General features: G+C 39.6%; 1 protein-coding gene across 2 annotated transcripts in view; it reads right to left on the reverse strand.

The window, feature by feature from the left end:
• KLHL2 (kelch like family member 2) overlaps positions 1-25,636 on the reverse strand; it is a 126,159-nt gene that overhangs the window by 57,764 nt on the left and 42,759 nt on the right. Inside the window, exon 4 of one of the 2 annotated variants that reach the window (XM_049772349.1) lies at positions 11,656-11,777. The exons of the other annotated variant lie outside the window; for it this stretch is intronic. Within the exon in view, the coding sequence (XP_049628306.1) occupies positions 11,656-11,777 (122 nt within the window). The remainder of the gene's footprint in view (positions 1-11,655; positions 11,778-25,636) is intronic. 2 annotated transcript variants of the gene reach the window in all.

The raw sequence follows: 25,636 nt of genomic DNA on the forward strand, positions 1-25,636 counted from the left end.
TAACTTTACCTTGTCCTCTTTCTTTGCATCTTTGTTCTCATAATTAAAAATAAAAAAAAAATTAAGAAAAAAAAAAAAGATAACCACAGTTTACCAAACCAACTCCAAAGTTAGATTTTGATCAAGGCTGATGAGATCACTAATAACTTAGTGATTTGTTCTCTTAAATCTATAGCTAAATCAGAGCACACCATGACATAAGTGTGCATGTGTACATATGCTCTCCTTCAACAAACTCCCTAGACAAAGGCTCTTTTTCAATAATGGTCTGTTTATTTCCCAAAGCCTAAGTTTAACATAAAAAGAGAAAATGAAAGGGCCCGGAGAAATAGCACAGCGGTGTTTGCCTTGCAAGCAGCCGATCTAGGACCTAAGGTGGTTGGTTCGAATCCAGGTGTCCCATATGGTCCCCCGTGCCTGCCAGGAGCTATTTCTGAGCAGACAGCCAGGAGTAACCCTGAGCACCGCTGGGTGTGGCCCAAAAACCAAAAGCCCAAAAATAAAAGAAAGAGAGAGAGAGAAAATGAAAAATAAAACCCAAGTATTGCTAGAAGACAGAGAAAGTACATAGATAGGAAAGTACATGCTAAAGAAAAAAATCATGTTTAGTAGAACATATAATAACTTCATCCATCTTAATTACAGCTTCACTGTGGCCACATCTAGATCTCTATCACAGATTAATTATTATCCTCGATGCATTTCTTACCAAAGTGTTAAGACTCTTAATAACAGCAAAACACTTTTAAATTTACATCCATCAACACTGTAAACTGAAATAAATTGTAAGATGCTATACTCAACAATATAGAATAAACTATTAGCACATGCAACACCACAAATGTTCTACTATGCCAAAGAAATAGGTCTCAAAGGAATACATTACATTCTGCCTGGTTCTATTTTATAAAGCAAAACTATTATGTTACAACAAAAATCCTTTCCATGGCTGTCTGAGGTAAGAGGTAAAATATTTATTGGGAAGAGTCTTAAGTTATGACTCTTCAACATCTTAACTAGGATGTGGATTAAATGGGTGTGTGCATTTATTAAGTTGTCAACTGAATAAGATATAGAATATGAAAATTATAGGCTGCTAGAAAAAGTCAACAATGCTGTAAGCCCATAGGAAGAGGTAACCTGGAGGGGCTGGAGCAATAGTGCAGCATGTAGGGCCTTGCACACAGCTGACCCGGGTTCAATCTCTTGCATCCCACCTGGTCTCCCAAGCCCTACTGGAAGTAACTCCTAAGGAGTTACCCCCAAGAACCACCAGGTATGAACTTTCTCGGGAAAAAAAAAAGAGGTTACTGGTTGTCAGTGTCAAGTTTATAAAATATAAAGCAATTTTTTAAATGGAAAATAGTAATTCTACCTGATAGAATGTAAAAATAAATTAATTGTTCCTATAGGACCAAATTTCAACACTTGTAAACAATTTAAAGCAGTTGCTCAGGTGTAACTCCTGGCTCCACACTCAGAAATCGCTCCTGGTAAGCTCGGGGGACCATATGGGGATGCGGGGATTCGGGGATTCAAACCACCGTCCTTCTGCATGCAAGGCAAATGCCTTACCTCCATGCTATCTCTCCAGCCCCAGGTAAATGTACTTACATGTACTATGTGAAGCTACTTAAAATGAGTTGCAACTGACTAAAGTATTTGGACATCTTCATCTTCAAAGATTTATGCTCAGAAATCACTCCTGGCAGGCTCACGGGACCATATGGGATGCCGGGATTTGAACCACTGACCTTCTGCATGAAAGGCAGACACCTTACCTCCATGCTATCTCTCCGGCCTCTTCAAAGATTATCTTAATAACATGAAACCCCAGCAAGTAGCTAAAGACTGGTGCTTCTGCAGCACCCAGCCGTTTTCCTACAAACAAGACCTCAAAACACTCAAACACTTTAAGTCTGATGTCCACAGAGGTTTATAAGATCTTGGTAGAATAAGTAGATGTTCTCAAACTAGCTGATTTCCAATAGGTCTTTCACGTTTAACTTTAAAAAGCAAACTTTCATCTCTTCTTTTGTTTTTTTTTTGGGGGGAAGGTCACACCCAGCAGCGCTCAGGGGTTACTCATGGCTTTGCGCTCAGTAATCAATCGCTCCTGGCGTGCAAAGCAAAAGCAAATGCCCTACCTCTGTGCTATCACTCGGCCCTCTTAATCTCTTCCCTACTCTTACATAGAGAAAAACATTAACTTAACAGGCGTAAACAAAGAATGGGTGTTCTAGCTGGGTTCAATATTTTGATCAAAATTATGAACATTGGGGTCGGAGAGACAGCACAGCGGTACGGTGTTTGCCTTGCAAGTGGCTGACCCAGGACCAATGATGGTTCAAATTTTGGCATCCCATATGATCTCCCGTGCCTACCAGGAGTAATTTCTGATCACAGAGCCAGGAGTAACCCCTGAGCACCACCAGGTGTGGTCCAAAAACCGTTAAAAAAAATATGCACATTATCAGGTTCTAGACTTAAAATAAAATCAAAATTCGATTGCAAATCATTTTTTACATTATATAAATTTTCTATGAAAAATTCACTATTTTGTCCTCTGAGTAAAGAGGTAAAGCTAAAATATCATTATTCTGCTTATATGAGAAAATAACAGATAAACAGATTTCAGGGAATGTCAGAAAAACTCACTTTAATGATAGAATATCTCACTGCTATACCATAAATAACCACTAATCCTAAAGTTTGATCTTAACATTTTAATATAATTTTTATTTTGTAAGTTTTAACATGTATTTTCCAAATCTTTATATGACAAATTTAGTCAAAAAGGATGTTGATAAGAGAATAGAAAATTCTAATAAAAGAACAGAATACAAGAACAGAAAAATAATTAAGCCTTCTACAAACTTCTTGGAGATGTACCACTTTTTCACAAAGTTACTGCATGTCAAGCCACAGAAAAGGCTACTATATATCTAAGATAGAAATCTGTAATCAGACCAAACTTGTTCAAGTTCAAGTTCACAGCTTGTTGTGTAGGAAATGAAATCTATAACAAACTAAGAATCTTTTTCTTTTTGTCACTAACATCCACCCTTGTTCTGAATATAGAATAAAGGAAAGATTTTTTTGTAAGCCAGGTTTCATTCAGTGATCCCAGACAATCTCAAAGAATTCTTCCTCAGGCCTCCAGTCCTTGCACTGCCACACAATTTACTTCTGCTCAAAGAGATTCAGAAGACTTGAATATTTTAACAAGCTTAAACTGGTGTATTTTACAGCATTTCTATGTGGTGCCAAAACATTAGACTCCTTTTTATAGCTGAAAACAGAAAGGTCAAAGTCTTAAGACCATTCATAAAGTCAATGATAAATTCAGAATTCTGAATTCTAATACAATAATTAAGAGTCCAATGATTCATGAAGTTCTTTAGCAGAAAGGTGATCCTTATTGATTTTATGAGTTCTTTAACTGTACATTTACATATGCAATGTTTTTTACTCACTTTAAATGATGTTTTCCTGTAATGCTACTAAAAACATTTACATAACTGCTCAGTAGATGTTTTTAATTATCTTGAAGGTAAGCTTTATCTAGTACTTGCACTATTTTTGAATGTGTGACTGGGAACAGAAAAAGGCCATTGGGGGCCAGGGTAAGGCATTTGTATACATGGTTTGATCCCTGATACCCTATATGGTTCCCCTAGCACTGCCAGGAATAATTCCTGAGTAGAGTGTCAAGAGTGACCCCTGATCACCCAAAACAAACAAAAGACCTTTCACTCAAGAACTTAGAGCAACTTTCTTCTCTACTATGTCTCCTCTCTCCTCATATTTCCTATATAAAAATTTTATTTTGAAAAATCACATGTATAGTGATAAGCTCTGCAGAAAAATTTAAGATAAGGCTCAAATAGATTGCACAACCAACTTCCAGATAGTGAAGTAATAAAAAGCACAGACCCTTCTCTTAAGCTGAGAATTCAGGCCTCAATGAGTCACTGTGCTGGTTAGATTGTCACATCTTCAAGTAAGTACTTGGAGGCAGAATAAGACAACTAAATTACAAAAAGATTAGAGGCAGTTACTAGAGTTTTTTTTCACTGTCACACAAGATGGAAAGACATTGGATATAATATCAAAATTCTATTCACCAGAAATATATGCTCTGTAGTAGATAACAGTTCTTTTGGGTCTTCATTCATCACTTAAATCATGTAAACTCTACTGTTTGTGATTACAAACTAACCTCTGATTCCTAATTCTATTCATTAGATAATGTGATGCAGTAGATAACAGCCACCAAAATACTTATTACCCAATTAAGGTTGTAAAGGTTTCAGGGTAAAAGCCTATCTAGCTTAAGATGTCATCACCAATAGCTGAAGATTGGCTAGAATATAATAGGTGCTCCACACACTTTTAGTAATCTACTAGTTAGAAAAAAAGACTTGATTAGGATCAATACTAACCATGCAATACAGAGCAAGTTTAATAGCTTAGACACAGAAAAGAGGAAGACATGATTAATCAGTAAAAGAGACACTAACACTATCTAGAATACTCCAGCTATGGCTTTGAATCTTGAATTTCAATTCAATTCAGACTAAGACTATTCCTGACCAAATCTAAAAGAGTATTAGGGGACTATAACAATAGTACAACAAGCAGTATGGTACTGCCTTGCATATGGCAGACCTAGGTTCAATCCCCAGCATCCCATATAGTTCCCCAAGCACACCAAGAATAATTGCTGAATATAGGTAGAGCCAGGGGTAATTCCTGAGCATTGCCTGGTATGGTCCAAAATCCAAAACTATAAATAAATAAATAAATAAATATGTATTAAGATCCTAATCATTGTCTATGGCTTGTCAACAATCTTCATGCCTAAAACATGACAAGTGATCCTCAAATACACTCATGTTTGGCAGCCACAAGTAGAGAACAAAAGTCCTGAAGCCTACAAATGATCCAATATGGGTTTGCTGTCCAGTTCCTAAAGTACCAAACATAGTTACCCATGGTCATTCCAGACAAGCTAGAATGTAGGAATTAAGATCTGAATCACTTGGAACAGATCGTCCTGAATAGGCACTGTTATCAGCCAGCAGCAGATACTGCTATCCCACTCCCTGCTGCCTTTGCCCCTTCCTTTGTTCTTCAAACATACCTGAGCCTGCCACTCACTCTTGAACACTGATGTTTAAGCTACCTGCATGTTTCCCTTGATTTAAGTATATGTAGATATCAATTGCTTGTTCTCTTACATACTTATTTATCTTTCAGTCTCCTTTCATTTCTATGCAAAGTCACAATAACAACAGAGCTTTTAGTGAAGTCCCAGGATCTCTCTTCTCTACATAAATCAAATATCTCATAGCTATTGTTCCTCATGCTTTAAGAACAGAATAAGCTTATCACCAATTGTCAGGGACAAGAAAAACAAGTTCAAAGAAGTTCAAGAATTTGGATACGATCATATACTATTTAAACAGTAAAGACTCAAATAAGTCTAAGTTTACTCTTCATGAGTAATTATTCTTTCTTTTATTTTTAAAGGGTCTAAGCATAGTCACATGTTTAACAAAGACTCTCAAAGGTGTAAAATGTGTCTTCAATTTTCAATTTAGAAATAAGTATCCATTTGATGGAAACCTCGTATCACTTTCTATCTACACAAAGGAGAATCATAGAGAGCAAAGCATGGGTGGAGCGACAGCACAGCAGAGAGGACGTTTGCCTTGCACGCAGCTGTCCAGGTTCAATCCCTGACATCCCACATAATCCCCAGAGCCTGCTAGGAGTGACTTCTGAGTGCAGAGCCAGTAGTAATTCAGCACCACCAGGTGTGGCCCACACCAAATAAAAACATACAGAGCAAAGCAGTATTTGCCAGTTCACTTTCTCACTTGATTAACCAAGTTAATCTGTGTCTTTTGTACTAGTGTACTTGCACTTTTCTTTCTGCGCCTTCAACTGGATTACAGTTTAGCAACTCATACATATTGACCTTAGATCTATCTATTCATAACATTTACATTTGTTACTGATATGGCGTAAGTTAAATAAATACGTGACCAAATAAAAGTGTAAAAACATCTATTTCTATAAAACTAAGTTGAGTGTTTTAATTTTTGCTTGTTTGTTGTAGAGGTGGGGTGAGAGAGAGAGAGAGAGAGAAAGGGGGAGAGAGAGAGAGAGAGGCAGAGACAGAGAGACAGACAGAGAGAGAGAGAGAGAGAGAGAGAGAGAGAGAGAGAGAGAGAGAGAGAGAGAGAGAGAAATTGGGATTTACTCCTGGCTCTGTAGTCAGGGTTACTCTTGTGGACTGTACTTGGTGCCAGGGATTAAACTAGGATTCAGCTATGTGCAAAGCAAGTAACTTAAAGCCCTGTACTATCTCTCTAATCCTAAATCAATCAATGTATTATTTAGGGTTAAAAAAACCTTTTTTTAGGGACAAGAGTGAGAGTACAGTGGGTAAGGCATTTACCTTGCACAGAGCCAACCCAGTTTTGATCCCTAGCATCCCATATGGTTCCCTAAGCCTACCAGGAGTGATTTCTGAGTGCAGAGCCAGTTTTTCCTTCTATTTTCTTTTAATTTTTTCTAATAACTTTGCTTTATCTTATCTTGAAACAAATGTATTATGATCAGATATGTCAACTATGTAAAGCATTTTCTTTAAATTAAAAAAATCAAAGGAAAAAAAAAAAAGAAACCATTCTTGGGGCCAGAGTAAAAGTACAGCAGGCTGGATATTTGCCTTCACATGGCTGACCCAGGTTCAATCCCCAAAAGCCCTTATGGTTCCCCTGAGCACTGCAAGTAATAACTTCTGAATCCAGAGCTAGTTGTAACCCCTGAGCAAAGCGGGGTGTTGCTCAAAAACAACACACAAAAAAAACCAAACCCATCTTCTTGCAAAAAAACAAACAAAAAAAACCAACCAACCTATATTAAAGCTAAGCATTTAATAAGTCTGCCAAATACAACTCTTTGAATGTAATCCTATAAAAAACAAAAACATATATAAAAGGCAAATTAGAATGGAAAGAGGTTTTTCTGAAAGACCGTAATGACTAATTCATCAGGACTGGAATGTTATGGTTATTAAAAGAAGCACAAGAGGAGTTCTCCCACTCCTTCTATCTCCACCACAAAAACTACTATAAGCAACATTAAGGTTTGCATTCAGAGTCTAGAATCTTAGGCCTACATCATCTTTTGCAATCTTCCTCCATGCAGCCCCTTCTGTGAACCAATAAAGGCAATCTTAATTTATTTATTGAAGGATGATTACAGGGAACAATGAATAAAAATTATGAATTAAAAAATACATATGACTTAAAAAATATAGTCTTGCTGAAAACAATCCCCTGGATCCTTGCTAAGAGCCTTAAGTGTCCAGTGAAGACAAGACCCAACTGAGGAGATTTATCAGTACTATTATCTCATAAATGCACCACATAGTTCCCTCTATATTAAAAAAAAAAAAAGTTCACCTAGCTTAAATTTTTTTATACACAAGCCCAATATCAAAAAAAGATTTTCTGATGCCTTACCTCAGAAACAAGTCTTCCATGAAAAGGTTCAGGCCATCTGAAAAAAAAAATCACTGGACTATGTACAAAGGACTCTAGACTCTGAGCGAGGACACCACTAGACCATATCATTGGATACTGTACTGGGCATTGTATTTGAACATTGTACAAAGATACGGTACCATGATAGATGTAACTGCCAGCAAGATGTGTTAGTGACTACAGAGATTCCAGTATTCTGAAGCACAGTTTAACTAATTACAAGGAACAAAAGATTAAATCCACGATTTTCTATTTATGCAAGTATAATTTAGAGGGTTTGAGGGATAGTTGTGGGGGAGCAATGGAGAGAATATGTAGGGAGCCAGATTCTCCCTCACAGTCTTGGCATAAGCACAGCCATCTTGTAGCAAACTGCCATTTTCTAACAGGCCTGTCCTTTAATTGAGCTATATATTATATACGTGCCAACTGGCCATGAGTTGATGCAGATCAAAAGAACCATAAGGTCACACTCTTCTGGCTCAGGAAACTCAGACCTATAGATAGAGCATTTGGTGTGATAATAAGATATTCCTCAGGAAACTTGTATTAAATGAACAGGCACATGCCAAACCTCTTGAATTGAATGATGACAAATGTATGCTTGACAAATGTTTGCATTGTCTCCTCCTCCCTTTGTGTAAAAACTATATAAGTCATGCGTTTCAAAAATAAATCAACGCCATAATCAGAATCCTTGATGGTCCCCTTTTTCCCACCCATTTTCTTTTCAGGTGCAGACCCTTTCCGCGACCATGAATAAAATGAAGCTGCTGGCCGGCACAAGAATAGAAGCCTCTGAAGAAGTGTTCAGGAGGTCTAGGAGCCATACTCAGTAATTCTCGGCCAACTGGGCTGAGTGGTTCAATTCCAGACCCTGCAAACCTGAGACTATCAGGGCCATCCTGGTATTCAGGGGACCAAGCAGTGCTGGGATTCAAATCAGGTCTATAAACAATCCTGATCCCTGCACTATCTCCATAACATAACTGATTTTTTTTCTTTCTTTTTGAAGGGAGTGGGGAAGTCATATACAGCTAACTCAGGGATTACTCCTAACAATGCTCAGTAGACCATATGCAGTACAGGGGACTGAACCTGGGTTGGACGTTCGTCTTACAAGTACCTTACTAGTTGTGTTAGCTCTCTGGCTCCTAGAGATTATTTCTTTTTTTTTTTTTTTTTGTGTGTGTGTGTGTGTGTGTGTGTGTGTGTGTGTGTGTGTGTGTGTGTGTGGTTTTTAGGTCACACCCAGCAGTGCTCACACACCTGGCTCCGTGCTCAGAAATTGCTCCTGGCAGGCACGGGGGACCATATGGGATGCCAGGATTCAAACCGATGACCTTCTGCATGAAAGGTAAACGCCTTACCTCCATGCTATCTCTCCGGCCCCACAGATTATTTAAGAATTTAATCCTAGGGCCTGAGAGATGGTATAGCAGGTAGGGTACTTGCCTTACACACAACTATCTCAGGTTCAATCCCTGGCACCCCATATCCCATGCAGCCCGAGTCAACTAGAGGCGATAGCTCGGAATGCAGAGTCAGGAGTAAACCCTGAATACTACACCAGGTAAGGCCACCCGCAAGAAAATTGAAGAATAACAAAGATTTATCCGAGAATGGCAGAAACAAAGCTCAAGAAGATGAGTGTGTGTTTTGTAAGCAGAAGACTGGGTTCAATCCCTGTACTGCATAGTCCCCAGAGCAGCTCTAGGGAGTAATCCTGGAAAATACTGTCAGGAGTAGCCCCAAGCACGACAGGTTGTGGCCTTAAAAGGAAAATAAAGTAAAATAAACAATTCAATCCTTTTGTTGTTCATAAAACAACATAACTTACACATACTCCTTGACCAATCAATTAAATTTGGAGGAATATATCACATAAAATTTTAGAATGCAAATGTGTGTTCACTGCAGCATTTTTTTACAGGTGAAGAGTACAACATGCTGACATAAATGTGGGATTCTACACAGAAAATTAAGTTGAATCTGTGGGCACTGCTATGTAAAGAACTCAAAGATATGTTGTTCACTTTTTAAACACAAAAAACAATCTGTACCAGGGGCCGGAGAGATGGCACCGCGGTAGGGCGTTTGCCTTGCACACAGCTGATCCAGGACAGACCTGGGCTTGATTCCCAGCATCCCATATGGTGCCCCAAGGCTGCCAGGAGGGATTTCTGACTACAGAGCCAGGAATAACCCTCAGCACTGCTGGGTATGGCCCAAAAAAAAAATATTAAAAAATAAAAGCAATCAGGGGCCAGAGAGATAGCATGGAGGTAAGGCATTTGCCTTTCATGCAGAAGGTAGGTAGTTCAAATCCTGGAATCCCATATAGTCCCCCGTGCCTGCCAAGGGGCGATATCTGAGCATAGAACCAGGAGTAACCCCTGAGCACTGCTGGGTGTGACCCAAAATCCAAAAAAAAAGCAATCTGCACCAAAAAGCAAGTGTAAAAATAATATGCTTATATCAGGAAAAGTGTGTGTGTTTGGAGGGATATTTTAAATGAGCTGAAAATGATCTTAAAGGGTTCACACCAAATAATAAAGTGGAAAGTAGATCAATGTGTACAACTGGAGGAGTGGAAATGGGTATAATGGAGACAAGAAAGCAAAATTTTAACAGGGACTTCAGTTTTTTACTACATCTATATCATTCTATATAATTCCATATCATATATTTCTATCTATGTAGTTTATATCTATATATCACATATATATCATATCATATATAACATCTGTATATCATGTAATTTATATCTATATAACATCTATATTATTCTATATAATCATCATTTATGTAACTTTTGGTTGAGGAGATTACTCAAAGTGCTGAGCACATGCTCTGCATGTGTAGAAACCCAGGCCAGAGACCCAGTACTTTACTATAACTCAGGAGTGGTGAACACGCAGCTCTTGAGCCACATGCGGCTCCCGGCCGAAATGAATGCAGCTCTTTTTTTTTTTTTTTTTTTTTTTTTTTTTTTTTTTTTGGTTTTTGGGCCACACCCGGTGGTGCTCAGGGGTTACTCATGGCTGTCTACTCAGAAATAGCTCCTGGCAGGCATGGGGAACCATATGGAACACCGGGATTCAAACCAACCACCTTTGGTCCTGGATCGGCTGCTTGCAAGGCAAACACCACTGTGCTATCTCTCTGGGCCCTGTATGCGGCTCTTTGCCTTTGGATTTTGTTCTGCTGCTTCTGAAGAGGGACCTCTGAGGAGAGATCTCCGAGCGCGTAGTCCTGCCCCCAAGCTGCGTCATGCCCTCTCCCATACCTCGGAAACAACTGCAGGGGCCAGCAAGCAGGAGGGACCCGTGTGGCACATGTTGGGTCACATCTTGCCGTTAGTTCTTAGTGTGGAGGACACAGCATACCCTCACCATCACTGCAGGATTTTTACCCTCACTCAAAATGGCAAAATGCAATATGTGTTTAATAGATTATTGTTAAAATTATATGCTTTTGTGTGAGTATTTGTCTGTTTTGGCAGGTCACTGCAAGGTGTGGCTCTGATTCTCACCGTTTAAAATTTTGGCTCTTTGTGTCAAACTTGTTCGCCACCCCTGCTATAACTGAAATCCACACTGAGAGTGGCCACTGAGCATCCTGGCTGTGCTTCCCTCCCCTGCAAATAAACACTTATTCTTTATAGAAGATAAGCTGGCATGTCAAATTTTAATTAAAATCTAGAGTGACTTACAGGTAATGCTGAAGTAATAAAAGAAATAAAGGCTACTGACAGTAAAAAAAAAAAAAAAACAACATCCTTTGTATACTTTAACCTTCAAAGGAATAAAGAAAAACTGTGGGCTGCATCAATCTGCAGTAATAAATGAGTAAGACAGGGTTTTCATGAGAGAAGACGTCTCAGTCAGAGAATGAAAAGATCTGTATCTTAGAACCTGAGGAATACAAAAGACATTGAAATCAGAAACATTAAAAAGATGTAATCATCCTAAATGTCTCTTAGAAATACAACTTTAACAACAAATTCTATTACTTTGAAACAAAACAAGCACTGTGTGGTATACTCTTGATTTAAGGAGGAGGCACAAAGAGCTAAGGTATTTACTCTTACCTGCACATTTTCTTCTGTAACCTGAATTTCTGCAGTGTAAACATAATCAATTAGCATCCGCAGGGTCCAGCCATCCACCTCTTTGATTTGTACTCTCTTGGCCCGGCTCTCACTCATCTCACCTACAATAGAAAGGAGTGAGAGTGATGCTACAGGACACCCCTGTGCGAACAGCCCTGCTGAGATCAACTGTGCATGTTCTCACTCCTCACTGTTTCCCACAGACATGATCAGTCACTTTTTGCAGGCCTAAAAGCTGCTCTCCGCAAATCATAAAATGCACATTTGTTACACACTTTTACTTGGAAAACATCTCACAACCCATGCCTAAGCCATGCACCCAGCTGCACGAACCAAAAATCAGGTGGCATTACATGTTCAGTAATTGATGTTCGTTAACCTGCCTGTGATTCTTAGCAGCTTATTTTCTTTTTGAAGTTATATTCATGACTCCAAGAGTTACATTGTCACTCCCTGCTGGCCTGGGACAATAAGCACTTTGTTGGAAAGAATGGTGGTTAGTATCCATCACTCAACAAGCAAACCAGTGTCTTCCCTGAGCAATGACACACAGAGGTCTTGCTCTTAAAGGAGAGCACAACCCTGACTGACAGGAAGAAATTAAAATACAAATAAGATGCTGAAGGAAGGCAGGCAAAGACGGATCATACAAGGGTTAGTCCATGGCATAGGCATGTCCCAGATATGACCTCAGTCAAGTCACTTTCTCATCAGCAATGATCACTTTTAGGCATCATTGCCTGCTAAAAAGAGGTACAAGATCGCTGTCCTAAAGCCTACTGAAGTAAAAATGACTTAAGTAACGAAACACAATTCCTCTCTTCTGGAAAGAAAACAGGAAGCAGAAAAGAGAAGGGCTGAAACCCTAAACCAAAGAGAGTGGAGAGTTAAGAAGAATTGAGAATGTGAATAAACAATATAAAATTACCAAGACATACAGACAAGCTCATTAAGCAAATAGTGTCAAAATAATATTCCAATTAAAAGCTTAAAGGGCAGGCTAGAATAATAAATAGTACAGCAGATAAGGCACTTGCCCTGCAAGCAGCTGACCTCAGTTCAATCTCCAGCATCCCATATTGTTCCCAGAACATCACCAGGAGTGATCCCTGAGTGCAGAGCCAGGAATAAGCCCTGAGCACTACCAGGTTTTGTCCCACCCACCCCCAAAACTAAGATAAAATAACTAAAAGGTCAATCTAATAACAATGCTGAATAGTATCAAGAACTCTGAGCAACAGGTTATATTCTAGAATTCACTAGGTTTTAAGAAAAATAATTGCCAGAATTAAAAAATTAAAAATATTTAAAAAATATTGCTAGAGCAATAGCACAGCAGATATGGTGCTTGCCTTGCACAAGGTCAACCTAGGTTTGATCTCAAGCATCCCACATAGTCCTCTCAGCCTACAGGGAGCATCCTGAGCACAGAGCCAGAAGTAACCCCTGAGCATCACCCCGGGTGTGGTCCAAAAACAAACAAACAAACAATAACATACAGAGGGCAGAGTGCTTGCCTTGCACATGGTATACACAGGTTCAATTCCACCATCATATATGGTCTTTCAAGCACACAAGATACATTCCTGGGTACAGAGTCAGAAGTAACTTCTGAAACATTGCCAGGCATGGCCCCAAATCTAAAAAAAAAAAGGAAGCATGAAAACCAGCCTTTTAATCTGGCAACTTTGTTAGGGAAAAAAAAAAAAAAAAAGAATGGCCTCAGATTTCTGGAGAGTTCATTTCTTTTTCAAATGCAGTACCCTGTCAGCAACCAAAACTGTCAAAAATGCATTGGAAATGCATAATTACACAAAATTCTCTTGCAAACTCAGAGCTTTAGAGGCAGGAGAGAAATAATAATAGTGACATACACTGAAGCATGTGTTTCCCTGAAGATAATCTGACAAGATCTCAAAAAGAATCTACTCTAAGAGCAAAGCTATCTCAAAATTACCCTGCAGCTCTTCAGGAAAACAAACCACAACGGGCATTATAAGGTGAGTTAATGAGAAAGACAAATGCCTATAACTACAGGAAGAAGGGGACTAGGTAAGCTGTGGTCTGCTTCTACAGCAGGCTTCCACTAAGAAAAGAGGTGGTGGTCAAAGAACAGGGAAAGGTAATTTTTCATCTGTTAATAAACAGATCTTCTTTCTCTACCCCACTTTCTGGAGAAAACAGATGGGGCTTGAGTTATCTGGAAGGTCTACACTGCAAGTTATGACACTTAGCTAAATTCAGTTTGAAATTTAGACAAAAACCTTATTGATTTAGATTCAAAGTCCAAGTGCTATAGGGTTAGGGGTACAGAAGTATAAAGCCATACATTTCGATGTCGAGGAGCAAATATGACCTTACTTAGGTGACTCAGCTTACCAAAAAAACTGACTTTCACTCCTCACCTGTATCTTCTGCCAAGAACTTTGTAATATAGGGTTTTTTGTTTGGTTTGGTTTGGTTTTGGTTTTGGTTTTTGGGTCACACCTGGCAGTGCTCAGGTTTTACTCCTGGCTCCAGGCTCAGAAATCGCTCCTGGCAGGCTCAGGGGACCATATGGGATGCTGGGATTCAAACCACCTACCTTCTGCATGCAAAGCAAATGCCTTACCTCCATGCTATCTCTCTGGCCCCCTGTAATATAGTTTTTGAGGTATTGTTCTAAGGTGCATTTTATTAAGTATAGATTAATTCTACATCATTATCTAATAGTTTAACCCTAGAAAATTATTATCATCTACTTCTAGTAAATTCAATCTCAACCATAAACTACTTAGAAATTTCTATTTGGCAACTCTTTGGCCACCCCAGATTCTTGAAGGAATTTTTTTCTTAAAAATTTGTCACCCAATCTTTGACTTTGAGTCTGTTTGCTCTAATTATTCTAACATGTTTCTTACAGGCAGCAGAATATTGGATCAATTTTCTTTTCTTTTTTTTTTTTTTTTTTGGTTTTTGGGAGGTGCTCAGGGGGTACTCCTGACTGTCTGCTCAGAAATAGCTCCTGGCAGGCACAGGGGATCATATGGGACACCAGGATTTGAACCAACCACCTTTGGTCCTGGATCGGCTGCTTGCAAGGCAAATGCTGCTGTGCTATCTCTCCGGGCCCAAATTTTTTAAATTTTATTTATTTTTTAAATATATTTTTTATTTAAGTAACATGATCATAGTTGGGTTACAGTCATAACCAGAACACCCCCCTTCACCAGTGTAACATCACCCCCCTTCCCATGGCGTTTAGCAGCCCTCCGCCATGCCAAAGGTCTCTTTTTTTTTTTTTTTTTTTTTTGTGGTTTTTAGGTCACACCCAGCAGTGCTCAGGGGTTACTCCTGGCTCCATGCTCAGAAATTGCTCCTGGCAGGCACGGGGGACCATATGGGACACCGGGATTCGAACCGATGACCTTCTGCATGAAAGGCAAATGCCTTACCTCCATGCTATCTCTCCAGCCCCGCCAAAGGTCTCTTTAACCAGGCCTAGGAAGGGGTGCGGGACATGGGTCACCCCAGCACCCCTCTACCTCCTTCCTCCGGAACTCCAGGGCTTTTCCTGGCCACATGGCTGGGCAAGCCAGTGAGGTGGGAATAGCAGCACAATAGGTTCTGGCTTTAGGGCTTACCAGGTAAGTTTCCTTATTAAAACTGTCCATTGTGAACACAATGACAAATATTTAGATATCATCATGTTTCATCTGCTCGTTATAATCTGAAAGCCGTGCAGGAGCTCGTTTTATTCCTTTACTCCCTCACTCCCATCTCTTGTTACCCCACATTTAACCATTTTTTCTGTACTAATGATTTTTGTTTTGGCCAAGGTGGATTAATATCTTTCACAGTAATTTTTTGGGCGGAGTCTGAAGCTTCAGCAGGCAATGCGTCATGGCAAGGTTCCATGCTATAGGCTTTTTGGCCAAGATAAGGTGAAGATGCAGTCTCGGCTGCCCCCCAAAGCCTTCTCTCTCCTTCCTCCTCGTCCCCAGGGTATTCCTGGACACCTGCTCAGCAAGTGGGTTCCGTGAGGTACAATTTAAAAGAGACCCCAGGCTTCCTTGTTCCTGCAAGGGGCTGGGAGGGGACTGGTGAACTTTCAACTTACAGCAATTAAGAAGCAAACTCCTCTCTGGGAGTTGGAAGCTTCAGCAGGCAACAAGGGGAGGATATGGGTCAATTTTCTAATCCATCCTGCCAAGCTGTGTCTCTTATTTGATGTATTTAGCCCATTAACATGGAGAAAGTCTTGTGGCATCATACTGTCATGGAGATTTGTGTCATCTTTCTATAGGTTTAGAGGGTTTGTGGAATTCGTTTTGTCTTAAAGTAGCCCTTATAGTTCTTCTTATAAAGACGATTTTGAAATTAAGGTACACAGGTTTTGGGGCTGACATCACCACAACTTTGTTGGAGTGAGTGCAGGCAACCCCCCCACACACACACACACACACACACTTTCTTACACTTCTAGAAGGCCTGGCAGCTGAAACCATGCCCCATAGCCACCACTGCTGTATCTGCATTTGGACAGCTCCATAGACTCCACAGCATCACTCTATTCTCAAAAGAGATAAACCAAACCATAAAAAATCATGGATATATGGGTCTCACAGTTGAAAATGGGCAATCTTGAGAGAGGTCAACCAAGTCCCTGGCATAAGAAAGCCTCACCAGCTGCACCCATCATCCACAATTGCCACTTTGCCAATGGCCCAGCTTTATCACTAATCTGCAGAGATGCCAAATAGATCAAAACTCTGGGCTGACAGAAACAGAACTTTGTCAGAGTGAGGCAGGTACCTTCACCCCACTTTTGCATACTTCCGGAAGGCCTGGAAGCTGAACTACACTACATTAATGCCACAATATCAGCCATAGACCTTGGAATCCTGCACCACATAGATGCACACACAGCTGTGCAAAACTCCAAATTTTTCAATAGTGACATCTCAGAAGAAACATACCAATTATAGACTGTGCATTTGAGGCCTTCTAATGTTCAAAAACAAAATAGCAGAAAGATCAACTCACAACAAATAACTTAATAAATCTTCTGTCAATGACTTAATGCTCTCAATGAAATAAAACCTATGATTTTAACAAATTTTCTTTTTGCTTTACTTTTTTTAAAAGTAATTTCATTACCACTTACCTGTTAACAAGCAATATAAAATATATCATCTCATACCTGCCAAAGGGGCAGGCTTGGGAATAAGTGGGAATTTAGAATGAATGTGGTGGGATTGGTGTTAGTAACAAATGCAGGTGCCACAGGTTTGAGCTCAAATCCAGCACACAATTCCTGAAGGAAGCAGAGACCGAGGAGCCCTGGACATGCCTATCAGAGTGAGTTTGGGTTGCCAACATCATTACTGAGGGTTTGAGCCCAAATCCAGCACAGCATTCCTGAAGGAAGCAGAGTCTGAGGTTCCCTGAACACGCCTGATCAGGGTGAGTCCGATCGCTAGCATCATTACTGAGGGTGCCGTGGGTTTGAGCCCAAATCCAGCACAGAATTCCTAAAAGAGATTGGCGACTGGGAGAGACCAATGAGACCTGTCATCTTTGCATGTTTCTCTTCTCCTCTCTCCTGAAGTGCTCCTGAGAGGGCCAGGAAGAGCCCAGCAAAAAACTGTCTCCTAGAGGCTCCAGAAGAGCATGGTCGCTCCACTTCACTTGCAGCAGCATGCTTTTTCTAACTAATGAACCCCACCATAACACACAGGAAAAAAAATCACACTACAAGCGTGACAATGGGGAGACCTCGCAGGCAAACACCATGCACAGAGAATGAAGATAATAGATGATGACCAAAGAAATACCAACTATCTGATTAATCTCTCAGATAAGGAGTTTAGAATAGAAATAAGGAGGATCCTCATGAAAATCAAAGAAAACATACCTCTAGCTGAACAGAACACAAAGAAAGAAATCGGAAACTCCAAAATGAAATAACAGATCTGAAAAACACAGTAACTGAACTGAAAACCTCAATGGAAAGCCCCTCCAACAAGGTAACAGCAGCAGAGGACAAAATCAGTGAACTGGAAGATCAAATGCAGAACAACTCCATACAGCAGAAGAGATTGGAAAAGAACCTTATGGCACATGACCAGACAATGGAAAAAGTACTCAAGGAATGTGAACAGATGAAAATAGATGTCTTTGATGAGCTCAACAGAAACAACATAAGAATCATTGAAGTCCCAGAGGCCCAGGAAGGAGATCCCCAGGAAGAATCAACAGTCAAAGACATCATCACAGAGAAACTCCCAGAGCTAAAGACTGCATACAATCAAATCCTGCACGCCCGATGAGTACCAGCTAAAAGAGATCAGAAGAAAAGCACCCCAAGACACATCCTAGTCACAACAATACATCCTACAGATAGAGATAGCATACTGAAAGCAGCAAGATCAAAAAGGGAAATTATATTCAAAGGAGCATCCATAAGATTTACAACAGTCATGTCATAAGAAACTCTCAAGGCCAGAAGACAGTGGTGGGAGATTGTGACAAGACTGACTGAAATAGATGCTTCACCTAGAATACTGCACCCAGGCTGACTCACCTTCAGTTTTGAAGGAAGGATACATAGTTTCACAGATAAGCAACAGCTCAGAAACTTACAGATATAAAACCTGCCTTAAAGGAAAAACTGTAAGGTCTGCTTTAAGACAGAAAGACCAACAGACACACCAAACTTATTCAAAAAGATGACATTAAATCCCATGACAATCATCTCCATCAATGTCAATGAACTAAATGCATCAACTAAGAGACACAAAGTGGCTAAATGAATCAAAAAGATTAATCCAACCTTCTGCTGCCTACAAGAAACACACCGGAATAGTCAGAACAAACATAGATTCAAAATTAAAGGTTGGAGGAAAATCATCCCAGCAAACAACACCCTTAAAAAAGCTGGGGTAGCCAGATTAATATCGGACGACACAAACTTTAGACTCAGAAAAGTTGTAAGGCACAAAGATAGACACTTCGTACTAATCAAGGGATATGTGCAACAGAAAGAAATCACACTACTAAACATATACGCATCCAATGAGAGACCAGCAAAATATCTAATACATTTATTGACAAATTTGAAAGAGGAATCAATAATAACACAATAATTGTGGGAGACCTCAACATGGACCTGTCAACACTTGATAGGTCAACCAGACTGAAACCCAACAAAAATATTAGACCTGAAAAGAGAAATGGAAGAAAGAGGCCTAGTAGAAATTGGCACACATCGGGGTCGGTGAGGTGGCGCTAGAGGTAAGGTGTCTGCCTTGCAAGCGCTAGCCAAGAATAGGACGTGGTTCGATCCCCCAGCGTCCCATATGGTCCCCCCAAGCCAGGGGCAATTTCTGAGCGCTTAACCAGGAGTAACCCCTGAGCATCAAATGGGTGTGGCCCTAAAAAAACAAAAAAGAAATAAAAAAAAAGAAATTGGCACACATCACAAAGAATAAGAACAAGCAGTGCTGGCGGGGATGTGGAGAGAAAGGAACTCTTATTCACTGCTGGTGGGAATGCTGCCTAGTCCAACCTTTATGGAAAGCGATATGGAGATTCCTCCAAAAACTGGAAATAAAGCTCCCATACAATCCAGCTATACCACTTCTAGGAATTTACCCTAGGAACACAAAAATACAATACAAAAATCCCTTCCTCAGATCTATATTCATTGTAGCGCTATTTACAATAGCCAGGCTCTGGAAACAACCAATATGCCCTTCAACAAATGAATGGCTAAAGAAACTGTGGTACATATACACAATAGAGTATTATGCAGCCGCCAGGAGAGATGAAGTCATGAAATTTTCCTATACATGGATGTACATGGAATCTATTATGTTGAGTGAAATAAGCCAGAGGGAGAGATAGATGCAGAATAGTCTCACTCATCTATGGGTTTTAAGAAAAATAAAATACATTTTTGCAATATTTCTCAGAGACAAAAGAGAGGAGGTCTGGAAGGTCCAGCTCACGACATGTAGCTCACCAAAGAGTGATGAGAGATGTTAGAGAAATAACTACATTGAGAACTATCATAATAAAGTGAATGAATGAGGGAAGTAGAAAGCCTGTCTAGAGTACAGGTGGGGGTGATGAGGGAGAAGAGAGATTTGGGACATTGGTGATGAGAATGTTGCACTGGTGAAGGGGAGTATTCTTTACATGACTGAAATCCAACTACAATCATATTTGTAATCAAGATTTAAATAAAGATATTTTAAAAAAAGAAACAAATGCATTATGAATTGCAGAAACAAATGGATAGAGCAACAATGTAAAACATGGTATTTAAAACAAGTAATTTATTAAAAATAAAGGATGGTTTTAGTCTATGAACTTTTTTTTCTTTTGTCTATGAACTTCTTGCTGTTGTTTACCCATGAAGTTGCACATTGTTCCTTCCATTCTCAATGAAAGTCTGATTGGGTAAAGTATTCTTAGTATTCTTAGACAAATATTTTGCTGTTTTTTTATCTATATGCCACCATTACTTGTAGACCTAGAGGGTTTTCTTTGGTAAATGTGTCAAATTTGGTAAATTCTTAAGGAAGTTTCTTTGTATAAATTTTTCTTTTTTTATCTTGTTGCTTTCAGTATATATCTCTATCTCTTTTTGTTATTCTGATTAGGATGTGTCTAGAGTATTGTTATTTGGTACCCTTTTAGCTGGTACCCTTTGCTATGGATGCTTCTCTAGGACTGGGAACTTAGGGCAATTATGTCTTTGACTGTTGCTTCTTCATCTGGGTTTCCTTCCTGGTCTCTAAGACCCAAATTATCCTATGTTCTTCCTCTTAAATTCATCCCACAATTTTCTTGTCAGTTGTTTATTTTGAGGCTTTTTTCCATCTTCTGTTGTTGTCTGGAGGTTTTATGCAACTCATCTCTGAACTCACTGATTCTGTCCTCAGTGTTTACTCTGTTAGTGAAGCATTCTAGTAAGTTTATTTTTTATTTCAAACTACCACAGCTTTCAGTTCTGATACTTTTGTTTGTAGCTTTCTTCTGTTCTCATACCTCTTATTTTATTAGACATTCGTCATGGTTTTTTTTTTTTTTTTTGAGCTCATTAAACATCCTATGCATTTCTATTCTAAAGTCTTTTCCAGAGAAATTTATAGGTGAATGCTGGCTAGGAATATGGCCTAAGAATTGTCAGGGGTGGCCAAAAACAAAAATAAATAAATAAATAAATAAATAAATAAATAAATAAATAAATAAATAATCACTCAATTAGTATTCCTAATCAATGAAAGTACTTATCTTAGACATACAAGTCACACATACAACTTGGAGGAAACATCACTTCTCAATCAAAATGATAATCTATTGTTTCCTATTGTTCAATCTGACAAAAGAAATTTAAAAAAAGCATCAGATAATGGAATAAGCAACCGCATGCCATAGACTCTTGCTATAGTGCTTATTCACTGAGTGTGTTTATTGCAATTTATTTTCAATTCAAGCTAGTTTACTATTACCATATATACTCGAGTATAAGCTGAGTTTTTCCGGCACAAAATTTGTGTCGAAAACCCAGAACTTGGCTTATACTCGGGTCATACAGGTTATTTGATTCAGTGTGAGTGCACCGAATTAAATGCACATAGTCTCCAGTCATCTTCTGCCGTCTGCTGAAGGGGGTGGTGCTTCAGCTCAGTCCATAAGTCTTGCTGAGCTGAAGAGGTAGGCGGCTGAACTAAACTCTATGCCACTGAATTATTTAACCCACAATATTCTGCACTTTTTATGAGACCAACAGCAGTGACGATGACAATGTCTATGCTGATACCCTCACATCAGATACAGCTGAAGCTCTATTTGGACATACAGATGAGGAGGAAGAAGAATCCAGTTTTGAAGGATTTTAACCTTTGATTTCGCTTGATTACCTGTTAAGCTATGGTTTTCCGCCCTTTATTTAAAGTTTTAAAGTTATTGTTGCTAGTTTACAGTTTTTCTTTAGCAATAAATATTAAAAAACATTTAACCTACTGATTCCTCAATTATTGTAATTGTTTCGAGTATATATTTTTATGTTGGGCACCAAAATGTGGGCTCCCTTGCCCCTTGCAGGGAAACCACAAACGTGAGTTAATTTCTCGGAGGGAATATGGGTTTAGAACAGACAAAGAACAGACAAAGAAAATGGGAAAACTAGTGAGAATCAGCTAGCTTCCGTTTATTGAAAAGAGGGCAGATCATTATATATCATTCATGGCAGGGGGGGAGGCAAAACAAAGAGCAGTAAAAAAAATGTAGAGCAAAATACTTTGAACTACTTCTCAAGGCTTGTGTTTACACAGATAACAGTATATTTTTCCCCTAAGATTCTTCAAGTCTAGCTACATAATAAGCAATGATCCCCTAACATAACTCCCCCTAGCACCTGAATATATAGATAACAAATATTGCTTCTTCCAACCCACTGGATGTGTCTAGAATATGTTCTGTCTAAAATATGTTTTTCTCCCAAGGCTACTGGGTCAGTGTTCCCTTTGGCTTGGTTGTGTCTAGAATATGCCCTGTCTAAAATATGTTTTTTTCTCAAGGTTACTGGCCTCAGTGTTCCCTTTGGCTTGTCACAGTGCCTTACGTAGCCTTTTAGATTGACCTTAGTAAAGGTAGGCTGCATCCTTGTTCAGGCCTCTTGAGAGACTGCTAGAGACTTACTAGGCCTCAGCTCCCCACATTATTTTTTCCCCCATTTTTATTTTTGAAATTTACCAGTGGCTGCTGCATTTTCCACCTCGGCTTATACTTAAGTCACTAAGTTTTCTCAATTTTTAAGGTAAAATTAGGGAAGTCGACTTATACTCAGGTCAGCTTATACTCAAGTATATACACAGTATATCATAATGTTCATGTTGTCAGTTTACTTTCAGGAAAGGAACCTGATGCTAAAGACACATTAGACAATACTTCATGGTGTAAACTCCTTTACAGTGTTTACCATATCACTTAGTATTATACATCTGAGAATTATTTTTGTTTTAAGAATGCTCTATGCACAATCTAGCCCAGGAAGCCTTTATTCAGCAAAGTTTACCCTCACCAATGATGATTTGCCTAGGAATTGGAAAATCTTCCCATTTGACATGCCAGCTTTATATTTTTTAAATGCTCTGACCTGTTCCACCTGAGTCAGTTTTGAACTGAAATCTATGGATCAATCTTCATTGTGTGTGTGTGTGTCTGTGTGTCTGTGTAGTGGCCACCTCTATCTCTGTCTAATGTGCATTTGAATTGTACATGTCTGTCTATGTTGTTTATGTAGTCCTTCCCTGTTATACATAACCCTTCCTTTTCCCCCTCCCCTGCTTACCACTTTACAAGTCCTTTTCTATCCTTCTGCTCTCTCATTCCTGATCTGTTATTTCTCCCTATTTAACCCTTTTTACCCTCAGTTCTTAACTCCTCAGGAACCAGAACGTTCTCCCCACCTCAGCCAGCCGGCTCCCAAAGCAAAATGACAGCCTACCAGCCCGCCTTGCCTCAGCCTGGGAAGAAACTACTGCTGCCACTGCTGCTGATTAGCTCTTAGTGATCCTTTCCCTTCACCATGGACTGTTGCTCACTACTGGATTCGGCTTTTGAGAGATTTTCAGCTCAATGACATTTCCTGATACATGACTGCTGCAAGCTATTTTTCAGACCTCACAAGACCACGTTACATGCTGAAGCTGTGTTCCAGATTTTATTCCCTAGACTATTCCAACAGACTTAAAGAGAATATGTATTATTAGGTTACACCTTATTTGACCTAAAACAAAGATCCCCCTGATTCCTTTGTATGTTTGTTTACAACTTGGATTTACCCCAAAACAGAGATTGTCTTACTTGTAAACCTGGATGGGACTGGCTCAAAGTAGCCTGAGCTATCTGTCCTTACTGCCCCACCCAGGGGTGGTCTCTGTACTCAAAAAGGGCAGTTCTGGCAGGCAACTTGCTCTCCGTAAGAGGTAGGAGACTGCCAGACTACATGTGCTTCACTCTCAGCCTAGTCTGGATTATTTCATGTGTGACCATGATTCAGACTTGTTCACCTGGGGTTGGAGATACAGTGAGTAGGATAATTTTACAATATATATTTATTTCATATACTTCTTAAGGCATATTTCCTTAATAGGTATAATTCTTATTGTATATTTCCTTATGTATATATAATTTTTCCCATCCCCTTTTTTATGTGTTTAGTTGATATGTTTTTCTTGCATTCTGTGTTCATGTTGGAACCAGGTTATAAGGATTGCTTAGCTTATTATTTTTACCCCATATGTACCTGTAGTATCCTGTGGCATTGTTCCTTTTTGCATATGCACATTAAAATGGGGATCTATTAGGTATAGAAAGTTTTTGTCTAATAGGAACTCCTAAATTATTTATTGCAGGGGCCTTTCACCCTGAACATTTTTCATAATAACTTGACTTATGCTTCAGTAGATCAGACATCAGCCACTCACATCTGAACACTGGATCCCATCTTTGGAACTGACAGTTTTCTGCACCAGCACCAGGAATCAAACTTCTACCAGGGAAGGTCCTAATGATGCCCTGGCACCGACTTCCTCCAGAGTAAGTTCATATGACACACCCTGACAATTTAAAAATAGCAACAACTTGCTTTTAGGGCAGGTTTCCCTGCCTCGCCACCGAATGGTGAGATGATACAAGAAGATGCTCTGTGACACCTTGACTTCAACATAGGATCTGTGAAAAAACCAAGATCTCTAATTACTGAAGCTTGACTGTAACAACTATGATTGAGGAGAACTTTTCCTGGGATCATGAAGAAAGACTTTTGGGTCAGACAACATACAATGCCTGTAGTTGATCTTACGGCAGAATGCTTCAGAGTAGGAACACCCTGTTTTAAGTCTTTTTTCTTTCTATTTTCCCCAACTTTTGCTGCACCTAATGCAAAAAAAAAATGCTACTCCTTTTTTTCTTTTAGATAGGGGCTCCCACCTTTTTCAGAGAACCTTGGGACACAAATTACTTTCTTTTACCTCATATTTCTGCATTTTTCTATAAAATTACAAAGGGGAAAAAAAAAGAAGATGAGCCAGAGGCCAAGTGGTCTTGAGTGCATTGGTGGAGATAAAAAAAACAACAGAACTGGGGCCATGCTTTTCTCCAATGAGCCTGCCTACACTCCAAGGACTATAACTTCTTCAGGACCCACACCCGGTAAGATGACCCCACCCAACACACGTGGGGCCAATTCCTGCCGTGATTGGGTACCCAGAGACTTATAAACCACGGCACCTTGCTCTCTGCCTTTTCTTTGTTGAGCCTGCCTACACTCCAAGGACTATAACCTCTTCAGGACCCACACCCGAAACGCGGCCGCAAAGCGAATCTTGTAACCCCTGAATTCCATTTCTGCACATTTTAAGAAGCAATCTACAGCCTTGCCAATGGAGTAATTTTGCAGTACACCCCCATATTTACAGAAATCAAGATGGCTCCTCTAATAATCTAAAAAGTAGGAAACAAATAGGTATCCTCTCAAATAAGAAGTTTAGAGTAGAATTATGGAAAATGTTCAGGGAGCTCAAAAAAAAAAAAAAGCATCGATAAACTTGACTGGAGCAAAATTAAGCATCAAGATTTGTCAACTGAAATTAGAAATTTTCACACTGAACTAACAGATCAGAAAAACTGAGCTTACCGGGGCCCTTATTCCTAGCCTGAGGAGTGCTGGAAGGCTTGGCAGGCCCCCAGCTGTCCTTGTCTTTTTCCCCTGACTCCAGGCCTTCACTGGGTGCCAGCTCAGATGGCCAGAAGTGGGTTCAGGTGGACTCTTAGTGGTCCTCAGGTTCCCCCCTTCCTCCATACTCCAGGGGGGAGGTGTATGGGGAGGAGGGTGGGCAGACATCTGGCTTCTGGTTTCCTCTTTGATTCTGGAGACCAGCTCTTGCCAGGTATGGGGTTTGGG

The sequence above is a fragment of the Suncus etruscus genome, chromosome 4, assembly GCF_024139225.1.
Source record: "Suncus etruscus isolate mSunEtr1 chromosome 4, mSunEtr1.pri.cur, whole genome shotgun sequence".
NCBI lineage: Eukaryota > Metazoa > Chordata > Mammalia > Eulipotyphla > Soricidae > Suncus > Suncus etruscus.